General features: G+C 38.7%; 1 protein-coding gene across 1 annotated transcript; it reads right to left on the bottom strand.

Moving 5' to 3' along the window:
• Positions 1-4,862: 4,862 nt before the first annotated feature.
• On the bottom strand, positions 4,863-14,676 carry KLHL41 (kelch like family member 41). The gene is made up of 6 exons (XM_038421793.2): positions 13,056-14,676; positions 9,817-9,974; positions 9,621-9,728; positions 7,525-7,710; positions 6,279-6,425; positions 4,863-5,230 (listed from the first exon to the last, which is right to left on the bottom strand). Exons 1-6 carry the CDS (start codon positions 14,163-14,165, stop codon positions 5,119-5,121), a joined length of 1,821 nt encoding a protein of 606 aa, XP_038277721.1. The 5' UTR covers positions 14,166-14,676; the 3' UTR covers positions 4,863-5,118.
• Positions 14,677-14,746: the final 70 nt, after the last annotated feature.

The raw sequence follows: 14,746 nt of genomic DNA, 5'->3' as shown, positions 1-14,746 counted from the left end.
AGGGAGAGGCTTTCTAATGCACCAGAGGGCAAAACTATGAATATGTGCTGAAAACTTAAGTAAAGTATCAGGAAGGCCATAGTCATAGTGAAATCTCTAATACTCTCTTAGGACTGGTGAGGGAAAAGGTAATACCATGCCTACCTGATGTCAGGCTTTTTAGGGACTTCCCAAAACTATCTCCAGAGCAACAAGACTTCCAGTAGTCTGACAAGCACTCAGGATTGTTGAGAAAACCTAAGACAATGAGATGCAGGAGAAGGGAACAGAACAAACAAAGTGTTTGTTGGAGGGAGATATGGATGGTGTGGCAAAGTAATGCTATGCAGAAGCAACATTTCTCTGGAGCAATTTTCTTTCTGACTACCTGGTCATTAGGGCTCCTCTGATCGGTGGGCTGCCGTTTTAACAGAAAGTTTGTCCCAGCATGCCTTTCTGGTGCTTTTCCTTTAAATCTGGCAGGGGCAAGCTGCTGTAACTCTAAACTAGCCATCTTGCAATTGGCTACTACTTCTTCCTTTACAGCCAGTAAGTATTAACTTAATGCTATCTCCTCAGGACTAAGGGAAAAAGCTTCTAGCTTGCAAGGGTAAGCTGTTCCTTTCCCCTGTGAGAATACCTGACTCTGTGGGGCCCTATTTACTCCGGTCTGTGGAAGACTGGGTGGGGGCTGCTGGTTCTTCTCCTATGGCCTTGGGACTCCTGATCAAGCTGACAGGCATTGCAAGTGCTGTGGATTGCTCTTCTACTGCAGTGCATAAAAGCAGCACTGTACGGGAGGGCTACACCTTGCAGACAGGGCTCTGGGGACTCCACAAACTGTGCACTTCATTTTGTTCCTCTTGTAAAACAAAACATCGAAAAACTATCAAAGCTATTAAAGGCAGAACTGCATGTGAGGAAACCTAGGTTAGGCTGCAGTAAAATGGAGCAAAAAGCTGTGAACTAGTCAGAAATCACCTGCATGGACTCTAGCTTTCCTACAGGCAGATTACAGGCTACACAAGCTGTTGGGGGGTGTAAGAAAGGAGGTTGGGCTTGTGGCAGAAAGTGGATAATGTGTTTCTCAGCATACTTGATGGCCTCCTACCTGGCTTGCATGTGAGAGAAGCTGAACACAACTGCTCTGCTGCAATTAGGTTTTTCATTATCATAATAAAGGGGCAGGCATACAGATCTTGTGTCCATGCTGATAAATGTTCGTAAGTTACACAAGGCTGGGTTCTATGTTGAATATTTGTAAGGAGAAAGTAAGACCTAGATCAAAACTTGTACTGAAATGGATTAAGAAAGTACATTTGTCCTTGAAAAGTGAAAAAAACTGAAACCAAGTGTGTTTATTTTTTATTTTATTTTTTAAAGTGGTGTGTTTAATTAGTTTGAAATCATTTTCATTCCGAATTAAAATCGGTGAGTGTTATTTAAAAAAACTATTTAAAAATAGTGGTAGGTTTGTTTGTCTTTCCTCCTAACCACTGCTGTCAACTAATGCCATCTGTGTTAGTCACACATCCTGAAGAAGGGCTGTTATCTTGTAGTGCTGGTTTTTAAAAAAAAAAAAGTCCTGAGAAAAAGAGCTTCAAAGTATCCTAAACATGTGACTTTTCCACTAGTACCAGCTAGTTAATATATTAAGGAATATTGAAACAAAATGAATTAGCTAAAAATTCATGGAAATAAATTAAATTTTACTTGGGGAAAAAACCTATTGCAATAAATAATTTGACTAAAACTCCAAAAATTTTACCATATTGTTCCTCTAGAGTAAATGTTTAAGTGTTATTTATTTAGTGAACACTGTGTGTGACCCTCTGGGTGGTGGTCTCTTGCCAGGGGATTTTACAATCTAAAGGAATTACAATTCATTTGTTAAGGGTACTAACTGGCAGCAAGTGTTGATAGTTGTCAATATTAGTGTCCTATTGGTCAGCAACAGGTGTCTTAATTCTATGTCTGAAGTCAGAATTGGGCCTTTGTGGAGGAAGTCTGAGTTTTTTTTTACTCATGACTACAACCCATAGCAGAGGCATCAAGAACTCTAAAAGAGCCTGCAAAATAAACTGCAGAACCACAAGCGAGCATTTTGGGTAAGTGTTGAAAAACAAAGGAGAAGTTGGAGAGCCTGTGTGCTTACAAAGAGAAGACCCAAAAAACTACCACTCCGTGTCTCTCATTTCAGTCTTGGATATAGTAACTAGAGCTAATGCCATGTATGTACTTTATCTTGATTTCAAGTAGTAAAAAAACTTATCATATGGAACCAGCCATAGGCCTCAATTGGAATTGGGGCCCAATTATGCTAGTTGCTCTAGAAACATGTACAGTTCAGGTTTTGCTGCTGACTCAAATACAATGGATAGCAGAGCAGGGGTAAGGTTGACCTGTAGATCACAAGCCAAAAGGCTTTTCAGGTGCTGAAAAATATGAAAACCCTCTTATTCAAACCCAATACTCCTCCATATACAGAGACAAAAAGGAGGTGGAGCCTAAAGGCATAATCCATATGTCAATTAGCATTTGAGATATTAACACTTTAAAGTATATTGTGCTATACTGCACAAAGGCACTTTTAATGTGCAGTGTCCACGTGGGATTTAAGAGTGGAATAGTTAATGCACTTTAAATTCACACTACCTATTTTAGACTTACTTACTTACCTGTGTAGACAAGCCCTGAATTATCAAGGCAATCCAGCGTATGGCTGGCAGCAAAGATCAATGTAAACAGATATTCCTAAAATTATAGGGCCAGTTCCTCAGATGGTATCATTCCATTGACTTAAACAAGGCTGTCAATTGACTTCAGCTGAGGAGCTGGCTGATACTATGTGCTCTGGGGAAAACCGAAAAGGTGAGACTTGGGGAATATACTTGTACAATGTCATCCTGGAATGCCTTTTTGTGCCTGTGCCTTTTGGGACATGCTAAATTATCTCTCCTAGGAAGGCAGTACTGGAAGTATCTACATTCATATTGAGGGTTTCTTTTTAATTTTTATACAGTCCTGACATGTTTGCTACAATCATATTAGATTAGATTAGTGGTATTTCCTCATTCATGTGCCATAAAAATACCAGCTGTACTACATTTTAAAGAATATATAATGCTAAGTTATATTTTGGCCAAAGGCTGCATGAAATTTGTGTAATTTAAATTTGATAAAAATTGAATATACAACTATCAAAGCCACTAATACATTTTCTTTGCTGATTCCTAGCTGCATTTTAGTAAATATGTCCAAAATTAGCTCTATCCAGACCTCGCTTTCCCCTTTCAAATGGTGGGAAGTGTTGCATAGCAGATAGTTGTTGGTGCTTGTGAGGCTTGATGCTTTTCACAGGTCTCTGGAGTGTTTAAAAAAAAAATTATTCCAAGGGCTTGCTGAATGTGCAATCGTGTGTCATGTGCATTTAGCATGGTCCTCTTCCCGGATGGGTGGTGCGCAGGAATATATTTTGACACTTACCTTTGGAGATGTGATATTAGATCACATGCTGCAAAGATCAATGCGTTCCTCTTCACTGGAAGGAGAGCTGTGGTGTTGCGAAGCATGTACACAGTTACTGAAGCCAAAAAGGGCTGTGTGAATATATTGCTTCAACCTGCTGCCCCTCCCCATGTTGTAAATAGCACAACTGAGTCCCTGCTGCCTGATGGAACTTCAGCTTGGTGGGGAGATGGGAGAAAGGAAAAGAGGTTTCCAACACGGAATGAATTTCCTTTGATCTTTGTAGTGCAGCAAGAAAACTCATGCCTCTCCCCTTCCACATCTTATGATGCTTCTTAAACTCCCTTCAGTTTATCAATATATTACTGAATACAGTCTCTCCAGAGCCCTGTACATGAAGTACCCTATTAGATAGATTAGTTGGGTGTGGATGTGATGAACAGGCTCACTAGGACTTTGGTCCCAGCCCCTCTTTGCAGGTTTCCTCCATTTGCACACCTGTATTCTCAACAGAAAAAGTCAAAGAGTTTATGATGCCAAGTCTCATAGCATTGTTTCCACAAAATGCCCTTTGCCCTTTGTTGATTTCTCCTGCCTCCTTAACATATGTAATTTAATAAGGAATGTAGACCTTTTGTATGATGATGACTATGACTTACTGAGCAGCAGACATAACTAAACAAGGACCACTAAGACCGAGACTGCCAAGATATTTTTCATCACTCTTAAAATAATTTTTCCTTGCTACTATTTAAAAGCCCTAATTGAAATCCATTTCTTCACTGAAAATATTTCCCTTTGTCACAGGTGCACACCGAGGGTTTATCATTGGAGGGTTGTTCATGAGTGCTAGGTTATGGGCCTTGAAAATGTCTTACAAAAACATTACGGAAGAATCTGCTTTATAAACAAGCAAAAAATCACAGCAAAGAAAAAAAAGTTAAAAGGATTTTGCAACCAGAAGAAAAAGCAAAGCAGGTCAAATTGTAGGGCTAATAACCGTTACCTAATAACCTCGTAAACTTCTGTTTTCATGGCTCACAGAACCACTAGTACTGCATTAACTGAAGCATGTTTCCTAGGCCACATGATGTATCTTTTGCCTTCAATAGGCTTATGCATATGTCAGATTCAATTACTCTCTTCTAAATGGTGTATATAAAAAACGTTTGTAAATCTGGCAATACAATGCAACTTTTGTGTATATGATTGGAGTGGAAAATAAAGCTGTATAAACAGCATGTCAATAGTAAGACAAATTAAATAGAACTAACAGGTACCTAGAAATTAATTGACTTTAGGGATGTCTCTTACACCTGTGGTAGGACTTCTTAAAACTTTTTCAAAATAAGTGCCCAATCCTGTAAGCAGAACTCTGGTTAATTCAATGAGAATGTCACAATGGAAGGATTGAGTTTCACATGATATCTTCATTTATTCAAAACAAGTTCCAGTCAATGTCAATCAGAATTCTTTCTGATTCTAACCTTGAGCAAAAAGTTAGTTTTGGTTTATTATCTAAAAAAATTAGTAACCATTTAAAACACAGCTGCAGTCACAGTTTAAGGGATACTTAGCTATAAATCTCTGTACAGTTTGTTTTTATGCAACAAAAATAAAATGGCTATAATCAGAAGTCCCTCCTCATATTTAATTTCCCAGCCTTTTTGTTTACAGCTTTGATAATTTGAATAGATTTAAACGTGTTGAAAGGCAGGAGGCTCCAGAGGCATAGCGAATCTCCTTCAACATGCCACACCATTCTTTCGTCTCATCATCATACCTGCAGTTAACAAAAATACTGTGAATACAGATCCACTTCAATTTCTTAGCTCTTTGAGCTTGACATTTTCCCTCAGACACGTGTATAAAATGGAGAATAATCCACATGTCAAGAGCTCCCAGCAGCCTTAGTGTTAAACTGTTGCTACATAAGATCCCTTCTATCCTCCCAAATAGAATGTTAGGATGCTCCGATTCCTTCCCTTTGTCCCTTTATCTTATTATTGGCTAGGCACCTTGCAGCATACTTCCCTCATCCCGGAACAGTCTCCTGGTGTCTGTTCTCCAAGTATCCCCTCTCTTCCTCTTCCAATCATTCCTCAAACTCATTTCTTCCAAGAATCCTTTCTACCTTCCGACCAATTGCTCCCCATGCCTTAAGTTACCTGAACAATTCCAGAGTTGCAGACTATATGGGATTTTTCACACATTTTAGCTAATTCAGATTCAAACTCTAGAATGTGTATGTGATTCTCCCTAAAGGCGTTTGGTCTAGAAGTGTATATGTGGATTGCAACTCATCTATTAGTGTATGTGAAAGTAATAATAGGGATAATACTGTCCATTTTGCTGTCTCTTTCAGATCATCCTGCATCAGAGAACATGATGAGTTAGAAATTGTTTAAGCAACGTAAGAAAGAGGTTTGCAGCATTGTGTACAAGGTGATATTAGGGTACTTTAGCCAGAGTCAGAGTGCAACATGTATTTCACTTTATGGAGCTGAACAGACCCAGAAATACTGCACCCCATTCTCCTTTTTCTATACTTTGCTGTAGCCTGCAACTGGCGAGATGTGACTTAGAATGTATTGTTTACATTATTTCACCAGAAAGTGGAAGTATTCCCCAGGTCCAAGTCTCACATCTGTATTACTTCATTGCACACAAAGGTTGTGCTCGCCAGACACTATGGCAACCGGTCCCTTAAAATGTGTATAAATAGTTCATTTATTAAATGAAAGGGTAATACTGATTTGACTTACTCCCTAGCTTCTATAAACCTCAAGGTGAATTTTCCATTTAAAAAATGTGATTACAATAGAACTTACTTCCATATGTCATTAACTTCATTGGGTGCAAATTCCTTGGACTCAAGTTGAACCATAGCAAAACCACCAATAGCATACAGAGATCCATTCAAGTTGACTAAACTGATAGAGCTTCTCTCCTGGGGGAATTCAGGCATAACCTCCCACCTGTAAGTTATTTATAAAAAAAAATCAAATCTGTCAGACAATACTTAAGAAATATTCTGAACGGAATGAAAGAAGTATCTGAGAGATCCCATGCTGACAGCTATGGTTGGCAGAAACACAAGGGTTAAGGATTTGTCTGAGGAGCCTTAGCACGTGGGAAAGCCCGTACCATATCAACACTAACATTCTGCTTCTCCATTCACCAGCATTAAGGCCAAAGTGTGCATGCTCAAGATCCTTTATGCAGGGAAGTCCTCATTACTTCCTGCTGCAGCCTTCAAAGGGGTGTGTGTGTGTGTTTGTGTGCGCGTGCTTTCTGTTCACTCTGTTGATCCAGCATTAACATAATGGAGCAAGAAGAGTCAAGCTAATTAGCATCGTTATGAGTTTTCCACTGCAATGTTACTCTCCCCTGTGCAGAATCATGGACATCAAAACCTAAAACACTTGCATAGGTAAACCCTAACCAGCAGCAGTGTAAATGCAACAAGAATGTTATACTTTCCTCATAAGATAGGTTTAAATGCAGAATGAAAGTGTAAGAGAGCCATAAAAAATACTAAAGAAGGATAATAGATAAAATTACCTATATTCTGACTTGCTTTTGTCAAGCATTTGGGCAAAATGAAAAATTTCTACAGGAAAAGGTCACAGAGTAGAAGCTAAAGTCAAATATATTCTTCCCTACATGAATAATTTTTTGGTAAAACTTCCACTTTTTATATTATTAGTTTAATTCTAAATATGACCTGGTCTGGGATAGAACATATTTAATTTGAAGCGTATCTGCTACGTAAAAGATCAGCATATTTTCTAATTTGACTTTATGGATTTTACAGTAATCTCATTACAATTATAACCTACCATAAATAGTATACGTAGTAATTAAGAGCATGGATTTAAAACTGAAAATCTGCTTGGAGTTTTTATATTAAATAGTAATTATATGTGAAGCAAATAGTTTATCCTGAATTGTTTCCCCCGACAACGCACACCTTTACCATTTTCCCCACAATAAAATTAATTTAAAAATAAGGCAACTTAGTCACTAAAATTCCAATTAAAAAATTGTTTAAAAATTGTCTGGATATCCACTCACTTATTAGTGGTGAGGTCAAAGGCTTCAACAGAGGCTGAAAGACCTTCTTCAGTAACACCTCCTGCAATCACAATTTTGCCTTTATGGACAGCCACTCCAAACATTGAGCGAGCCACTTTCATGGGAGCCAGATCTCTCCAGTCTCCCTTCTTGGGATTGTATATAAATACCCTGTTAGTACATTTTCTGTGGAGAAAAAGAAAAACTCTAAGCATCTCTGGTAAATCCTTTGAATAGATAAGTTTAAAGAGACATCTCATTTAAGTGGATTTTCTGTGTAATGTATACTCAGTGAAAGAATGGCACGTACCTAGACCACGGTGTTCCTGCTCATCACACTTATTTCAGATATAGGTAAATGGCTAAACAAAGGTGGGTGGAGATAGAAAGAAGAGCTAGGCACTTTGGGTTTTTAATGCTAATATGTTAACTAGATCATCCTGATTGAATTTGCTCTTCAAAGTGCATATAGTGCTGTACAAGGACTTTTAATTCTTTTAGAAGTCAATACATACAAGCACAATTCATTGAACTAACTACATGGTTTGATAAACCTCTGTCGGAGCCATGTTAATTATTATTCCTCCTTCTCCTGACCCGAGGTTCTCTCATTTCTAACTTAGACTGAATACTCCGTAGGGAAGGGACAAGGCCTTGTGAGTTTCTGTAAATCCCCATTCACATCCATAGCACTGGATATAAATGTTATGCTATTTACATAGTGCCATAATGTGTATGGTGCTTTACACACAAGAAAAAATGTCCCTGTTCCATATAGCTTGGTTAAGATGGCATGTGTTGAGGGATGGTAACAAAAAGAGGGGGCTGAGCACAAGGATTACTACAATAAGATCGCACAGTTGCTTTAATTGATTATATATAACCCTTATAATGTGTGCATTAACATGATACTGTCACTAAGCCTGGAAGACTACAGCTGATAGGAAGAAATGTGTATTTAAGGAGAGACTTGAGGTGTAGAGATGGCAGATCAGATCAGGATAAGAGGTTATTTGCTTAGGGGCTACAGTGTAGTTTAAGATAATCAAATAACTAACACTGTGGACTTTTATTCTTTTGCAGAATATTCTGTTTTGGAGAGATTTATCCACAAAATATGAGTACTGACGTACCCAAAGAAAAAGCTGCAGGGGCAAGTCTACTGTCTGTGCACTAGAAATTTTTAAAATGTAATTTAGATACCATAGTTTCTTGATTACAAGAATCAGGATTTCCTCAAGCTATCTTCTATTGTAGTAGTTTTGTTGCATTAGTGTTTAATGTTGGAAAATTCTAACTCCTGCACACAATTTGATTCTTTATCCTGGTTTATAGGAAAAATAAGAAGATTTGCTCATTGAGTTCTTGAGTTCCTCATTTTATATCCTGTACATGAAGAGCAAGCATTTCACTTCCAGTTTCTACTGGAATGGGAGGATCACTTTCACTCCAGGAGAATAAGACAGCAGCACCAAGTAGAGTGATGATCATGTTGTATAGTAGACAACCTGCTTTTAGAAATTAGCTAATTTCAGATTGTAGCAGACAACTCTGGCACTTGTCAAACAAACCTATCAGGGTGCCCCAAGTTATTTCTCAAGACTATAATGCTTTACACAGAGACGCATCCTATTTCCACTCATGCTCCTAGTCTCTTACTTTAATGAAATCATTATAGTATGTCTCTAAATACAGTGCTAACAAGGCTTTCCAATTTGGAATGATTAAAAACAGGAGTTTCAGTAGCTGGATAGAGTCATCAATGTGCTGCAAGTGTTTGTCATGTATAATCTGACCAAGAAGCTAGGAATAAACTTTTTGTGAAGAACCCAATGAGAAACATTGAATCATGTATGCACAACTGAACATAGTATGACTCAGAAACAAGACAGCCAGCTAATCAAGCCAATTGGCCATAATAATAGGTACGTAATACTTTATAATATCATGGATATTTTGTTCTAGATATCATCATGTGATTCCATGTACCAAACCCACAACCAGTTGCAAAAAAAAAAAGTGAGCTTTGATTGCTGAGTGAGAGGACACCCAACTAAACAATGCTACCAATTGCCATAAAATTATTTCGTACTCACTTGTCATCAGTCTTTCCTCCAAGACAGTATATCATCCCATTGTATGAAATTGTTGCATGGCCATATACTTTGAGTGGAAGCTTTTTGGCCTCACTCCATTTTACTGCCCTGGAATTGGAAGATCATACTATTAAGGCAACTTAAATGAAAAAAGGTTATTTTAAACATGCTTGGTAAACATAAACTGTCAACATACACAGGATCATAGCACAATACTGAATCCAGAGACTCCTCTGTCTGAAGGTCCTTTCCTGCAATTACATACAGTTTGTTGTCCGACTCTCCCAGACCAAAAAGGCATCTGGCTGAAGGCAGTGGAGGAAGGCCTATCCATTCACCAGCAATGCTATCCAGCTGAAAGAACATCAAAATAGGAAATGTCAGGAAAGATGCATAGTAAAAGCCCACACAATGAAAACAGCTGTGTGAAATAGATTTAGATGCTGTAAGTGGATCAGTAGTGCTCCACATTACATTTATTCTAACTCCCCAACCATTGGATCAGCTGATGTGTGCCCACTCCTCCCCCCACCCCCACAGGATAGTTACTGCCAACTTTTCCCTCTCTATTCTCTCTCCAATACTTCTAGTCATTCTGTTTCTAGTTATTATTAATGTATGGCCTTGACTTATTGTCCTGAACAGAGGGATCAGCAGAGGATTGCTGCCTATAACTTATTAAGGGTGAGTCGAGTGAATCTGCCCAGCACCCTTCCCATAGCACCCAGGACGCATTATGTCCCAAAGGGCATGCAGTTTCCTTCTAATTCTGCTGGAGCAATAAGTGCTCCTCCCATGGTAGTGCTTCAAAAGTTCTTAGGGTCTTAGTGTGCACCCAGCAGAGTGAGGGTGAATTGTGTTTTTCTTAAAGGAACGGAAAAAAAATCAAATACCCCCAAGGCTTGGTTTCTGTACAAACCAGTCTCCAGTCCCACTGGTCATATTACTGACTTCTCATCTGACACACTCAGAAGATTTCATTTCCATTGACTTTCGCTGTGCTGTAAGCAGTCACAGAAGAGGAACAACGGGCAAACAGAGGAAAGACCGTGGGATGTTTTCAGAGACCTACCCTACATGAGATTGATTGATTATGTCCTTGCATAACCCCCTTCCCTGTGGTATCTGACTACCTCCCCGGCAGTTAAGAATAGAAATCTTTTTCTTCCTTGCTTTCTAGCCTATAGACAATAGTGTGAGTAGTTTATAGTGGAATTTTTTGTTGGTATGTGGATGGATGTTTTGTGTGTCTGTGTGATCAGACTGAGGGAAAGTTCAAAGTAGTGAGGTTTGTATTTAGCTCTGAGAGGTGAGGTGCATGGTTATTCTTATCCCTTGTGGAATGAGTTCCATAGTCTAGGTCCAGCTCTGGTGAAACTTCTGGCTCCAAAACTCACTAGTTTCCCCAGTTGGTCAACAGTTTATTTGTTGCAGTGGAACTTGGGAATTAATGGACACAGATTCCTCAGGTAGTTATGCAAAGCTCTGCCTGAACTGGCCTTATCAGGACAGAGGAATTCTTGCGTCCTATTCATTATAGCTGATAACATAATCAGTGAATCAGCAATGTAACTGGTGTGGGGAATTTCCTTTTGCGTATAAGCTCTGATGGAGTAATGTACAATTAGGGACAAATTTATCGATGGGCAGTAGCTTAGTTTTCTCCCACCTTGCCAGGCACTGTTAAGGCTAGTGAAGCAGAAGTGGTGAAGAAGCAGGGAAATGTTGTAGGTCTACCATGTTAAAATTTTGAAGGAAACAATCACCAAGCTGGTAGTGCAGAATAGTAGAGATATTTTAGCAGTGAGCAACAGCAGCAGCATTTAGGAGTAGCAAGGGGTGGGTGAATGGGAAGGGGACAGGACGGCAGCAGAAATTCAGGGCATGGATCAAGGAAATATGTAAAAAAGAGGATTCTGGAAATTACATCAATTCCTAGCCTCACTCCTGTGGTGTGTGTCAGTAAAAACCCCATGATGGAATTATAGCCTGATAATTCAGTTCTAATTCTAGATTAGATTTTCTGAAACCGATGTAACACTAGCACCGCAAGCAAATTTTTGTAGCAACTCTTGTACTTCATTGATTAGAGCTTTATGTCTATGTAAGGAAATGAAACAGTACTAATGTAATCTCTCTCTAGAAAACTAACAGTTCTTTCTAAAGATTGTAACCCAGCTCATGACCTTAGTATCTGAACGAGATATATTAATCCATAGCTCATGAAACAGTTGCAATAATTGCTATTTTCAATATCTGCCAATGACTTTAAAATTATATAATTTAGTATTGCCTTGTATCATATGCTAACAAAGGATCCAATCTTGTACTCCTTAGGCTAATCACCCACTGAAGTCAAGGATTTGGAATCAGAGCATACCATCCAATAAATCAAGAGACAGTTGAAATACCCAAGGGTACAGAATGTAGCTATGTATCTAAAAACCCCAGGATAAGTTTGACATAAGCATACTCCTTGAGCTTTTTTGTGTGTGCTAATTTTATATCATCTGTGTCACTACAGTTAAGGTTCAGCCATAGTTTGTATTAATAAATCTTACATTTATATGGATTTAAATGTCCACATTCGCTCTAGGCTGAAATATAGTATTTGGAGCATTATTAGAGGCTGTCTGCCAATTTAAGAAGGTTGTATTTAAACTGACATATCTCAAATTACTTCAAGCTTTACAATTTTGGAAATCTGCCAGCCAGCAACACGGTAGGACACCTACTGATGTTTTTTGGGGGGGGGAAAGAGTTAATCTGGTTAGGACACTAAGGGCCAGATTTTTAAAGGCATTTAGGAACCAAAAGATGCAGAAAGGTGCCTAGTGGGATTTTCAAAAGTGCCTAGGCACCTCTGATTGAAATCAATAGGAGTAAGAATCTAGGCACTTTTGAAAATCCCACTAGGTGCATCTTTAGGTGCCTAAATACCTTTGAAAAATTGGCCTTAAGTGATTAAAATATGTTAACTAAACTTTAAGAACTCACCTAGGTCTTAATTCTGAATGACAGAGAAAATGCAATTCCCATGGGCTTCACTAAGAGCACTGGATGCTCAGCACCTCTTAAGAATGGGCCTAAAATGCAGATTTTCATAAAAGCTTTTGTTTTAATAGGAATCAGTTTAATATAGAAACCTGCCATTAAAAGCCAAGCAAGTCAAGTGAAAGACAACATTTGTCCCTAATGGACTATGCTGTTCTGGGAGGAATTTCAAAGACTACAGCCACAAGTAAACTTTTTTAGGAAAAATCATGTGACTGAAATTAATTAAATCAAACATTTCCCTATTCTATATTTAGAGTTAAACCTAAATACCCTTCAGTAACTTGCAGAAAGTCTGTTTTTCATGTCATGATAACACCATACTGATGTTGAGGCTTATATCTGGAAGAAGCAGGACTGTAATGAATATGAGGCTTATACCTGGAAGAAATAGGATTGTAAAGGCTGATCCTTGTTCTCCTCATCCACATACAGTCCTCCGACGACATAGACCTGATTTTGTTTGGTGACTATGCTGGAATGATTTCTGGGAATCTGTTCTGCCAGGGCTGCCAGGAAACATTCATTCTCTACAGGGTCATAAGCCACTGCAGCTGTGTCATTAACCAGAAGAATAAGGTCTTTGACAAACATACCATGTCTCGGAATGTCATTGAGGTATCCAGGGAGTAAATCTTCATCCCCTACATCACCATTTACTTCCCCTTCACCTGACTTTCCCTTGCTTACAGTAGGTTCAGGCAATTTTCCAGCAAAGGCATCCTTAATAACCTTGATTTTTTTCTGAAGATCTGAGTTGCTTTTGATTATATCATCCTTCTCAACATGCTCCTTGAAATATTTTTCTGCCATAAGACGAAAACGAATGCAGTCAAAAACTTCTCCCAGGCTCTTTATTCTGTTCTCTTTGTCTGTTCGGACCCATGTCATTACTGCTTCAAATACCACTTCTTCCTTTTCTACGTTTAAGCTATCAGGTGAAATAACTGAGATGAGCTCATGGGGGGCCAGCTGCATGAAGTCTTCTTCTTTGCAAATTTGCACAAAGTGGTCCGACACAAAGTCACGGGCAGACAATGCAAGTCTTGGGCAGTCAAGGAGGAGACCTAATCTAAGGATGGCTAGACAATTACCAACAGCAAGTCTTTTCTGAAGATAGGATACACACACAGTGAATACAGAAGGGATCTGAAAGCGGCTGGCCAAAGCAAAAATATCTTGCACATTAGAATCGTCGAGATCAATACTTGCAGAGTAAAGGTACTTGACAATCATATCCAGGATGCTAGGGTCCACATTGTCTAGAACTACCTCCTTTTTTTTCACTTCACTTTGCTCAGATAAGAAATATTCACGGAAATAAGGACTACAAGCTGATAGAATCAATCTGTGGCAAGGTAAGCTTTTATCACCAGCTTTTAGATAGCAATCAATGAACTTTTTCTCATCCAGGAGTTCCTTGAGGCCATCCTGAAGAAGCGTGGATTGGTAAAGTCGAAGCTCTTCAGTGAGTTCCCTTTGGGAATCCATTTTGTGAATAATAGGGTGTGTGGGAGGAAACTGAAATCTTTTGCTGTTGTCGGCACTAAGGTCTGCCTGTAAAAAGGCAGATCAATGTGCTTTGCCCAGCCTGAAGTCTCTGTAATTTAATCCTTCCAACTAAATATAGGTACAGCCTCTTACAAGTTGGAATTTAGGGTGGATGGTGGTGTGGAAAGAAGAGTTGCTCTTGCAGCTGTCATAGATTGAAAGAAGCAACTGTTGCTTTTAGTCTCTAAGGGCAATCATTATGCATATTTAATCACTGAAACTTGCAGAGTAAGATATAATGCAATGTGAGTAAGGATGGCAGAATCTGGTCTTTAAGGAAATAGCTATGAATCAGGTCTCAAATATAAACACACTACAGAATACTCAAATAAAAGTATTATCTGCAAAGGGTAAAGTTAGCAGCTATGATGTTATGTCTATTCACAGTGGATTCACAGAAAATGTTTTTTAAAGAGATTGCTTCACAAAAGTTGCCCAGTATGAATGTCTGGTACTTCATTATGAGTAAAATTAATTGTGATTCATTAGAGACAGATATTTTGTGCTAGGGTGTTTTTTCA

The sequence above is a fragment of the Dermochelys coriacea genome, chromosome 11 (assembly GCF_009764565.3).
Source record: "Dermochelys coriacea isolate rDerCor1 chromosome 11, rDerCor1.pri.v4, whole genome shotgun sequence".
Lineage (NCBI taxonomy): Eukaryota > Metazoa > Chordata > Testudines > Dermochelyidae > Dermochelys > Dermochelys coriacea.
The sequence above is the reverse complement of the archived record's forward strand: the minus strand, read 5'-3'. Positions and strand labels throughout refer to the sequence as shown.

What these genes read in the sequence shown, in the direction of transcription:
- KLHL41 (XM_038421793.2), bottom strand. Translation starts at nt 14,165, where the DNA reads ATGGATTCCCAAAGGGAACTCACTGAAGAGCTTCGACTTTACCAATCC. An exon ending in TACAATCCTATTTCTTCCAG is followed by an intron (nt 9,975 to 13,055) that starts GTATAAGCCTCA and finishes ATGTTCTTTCAG; the next exon opens with CTGGATAGCATTGCTGGTGA. An exon ending in GAAGTTAATGACATATGGAA is followed by an intron (nt 5,231 to 6,278) that starts GTAAGTTCTATT and finishes TGTTAACTGCAG; the next exon opens with GTATGATGATGAGACGAAAG.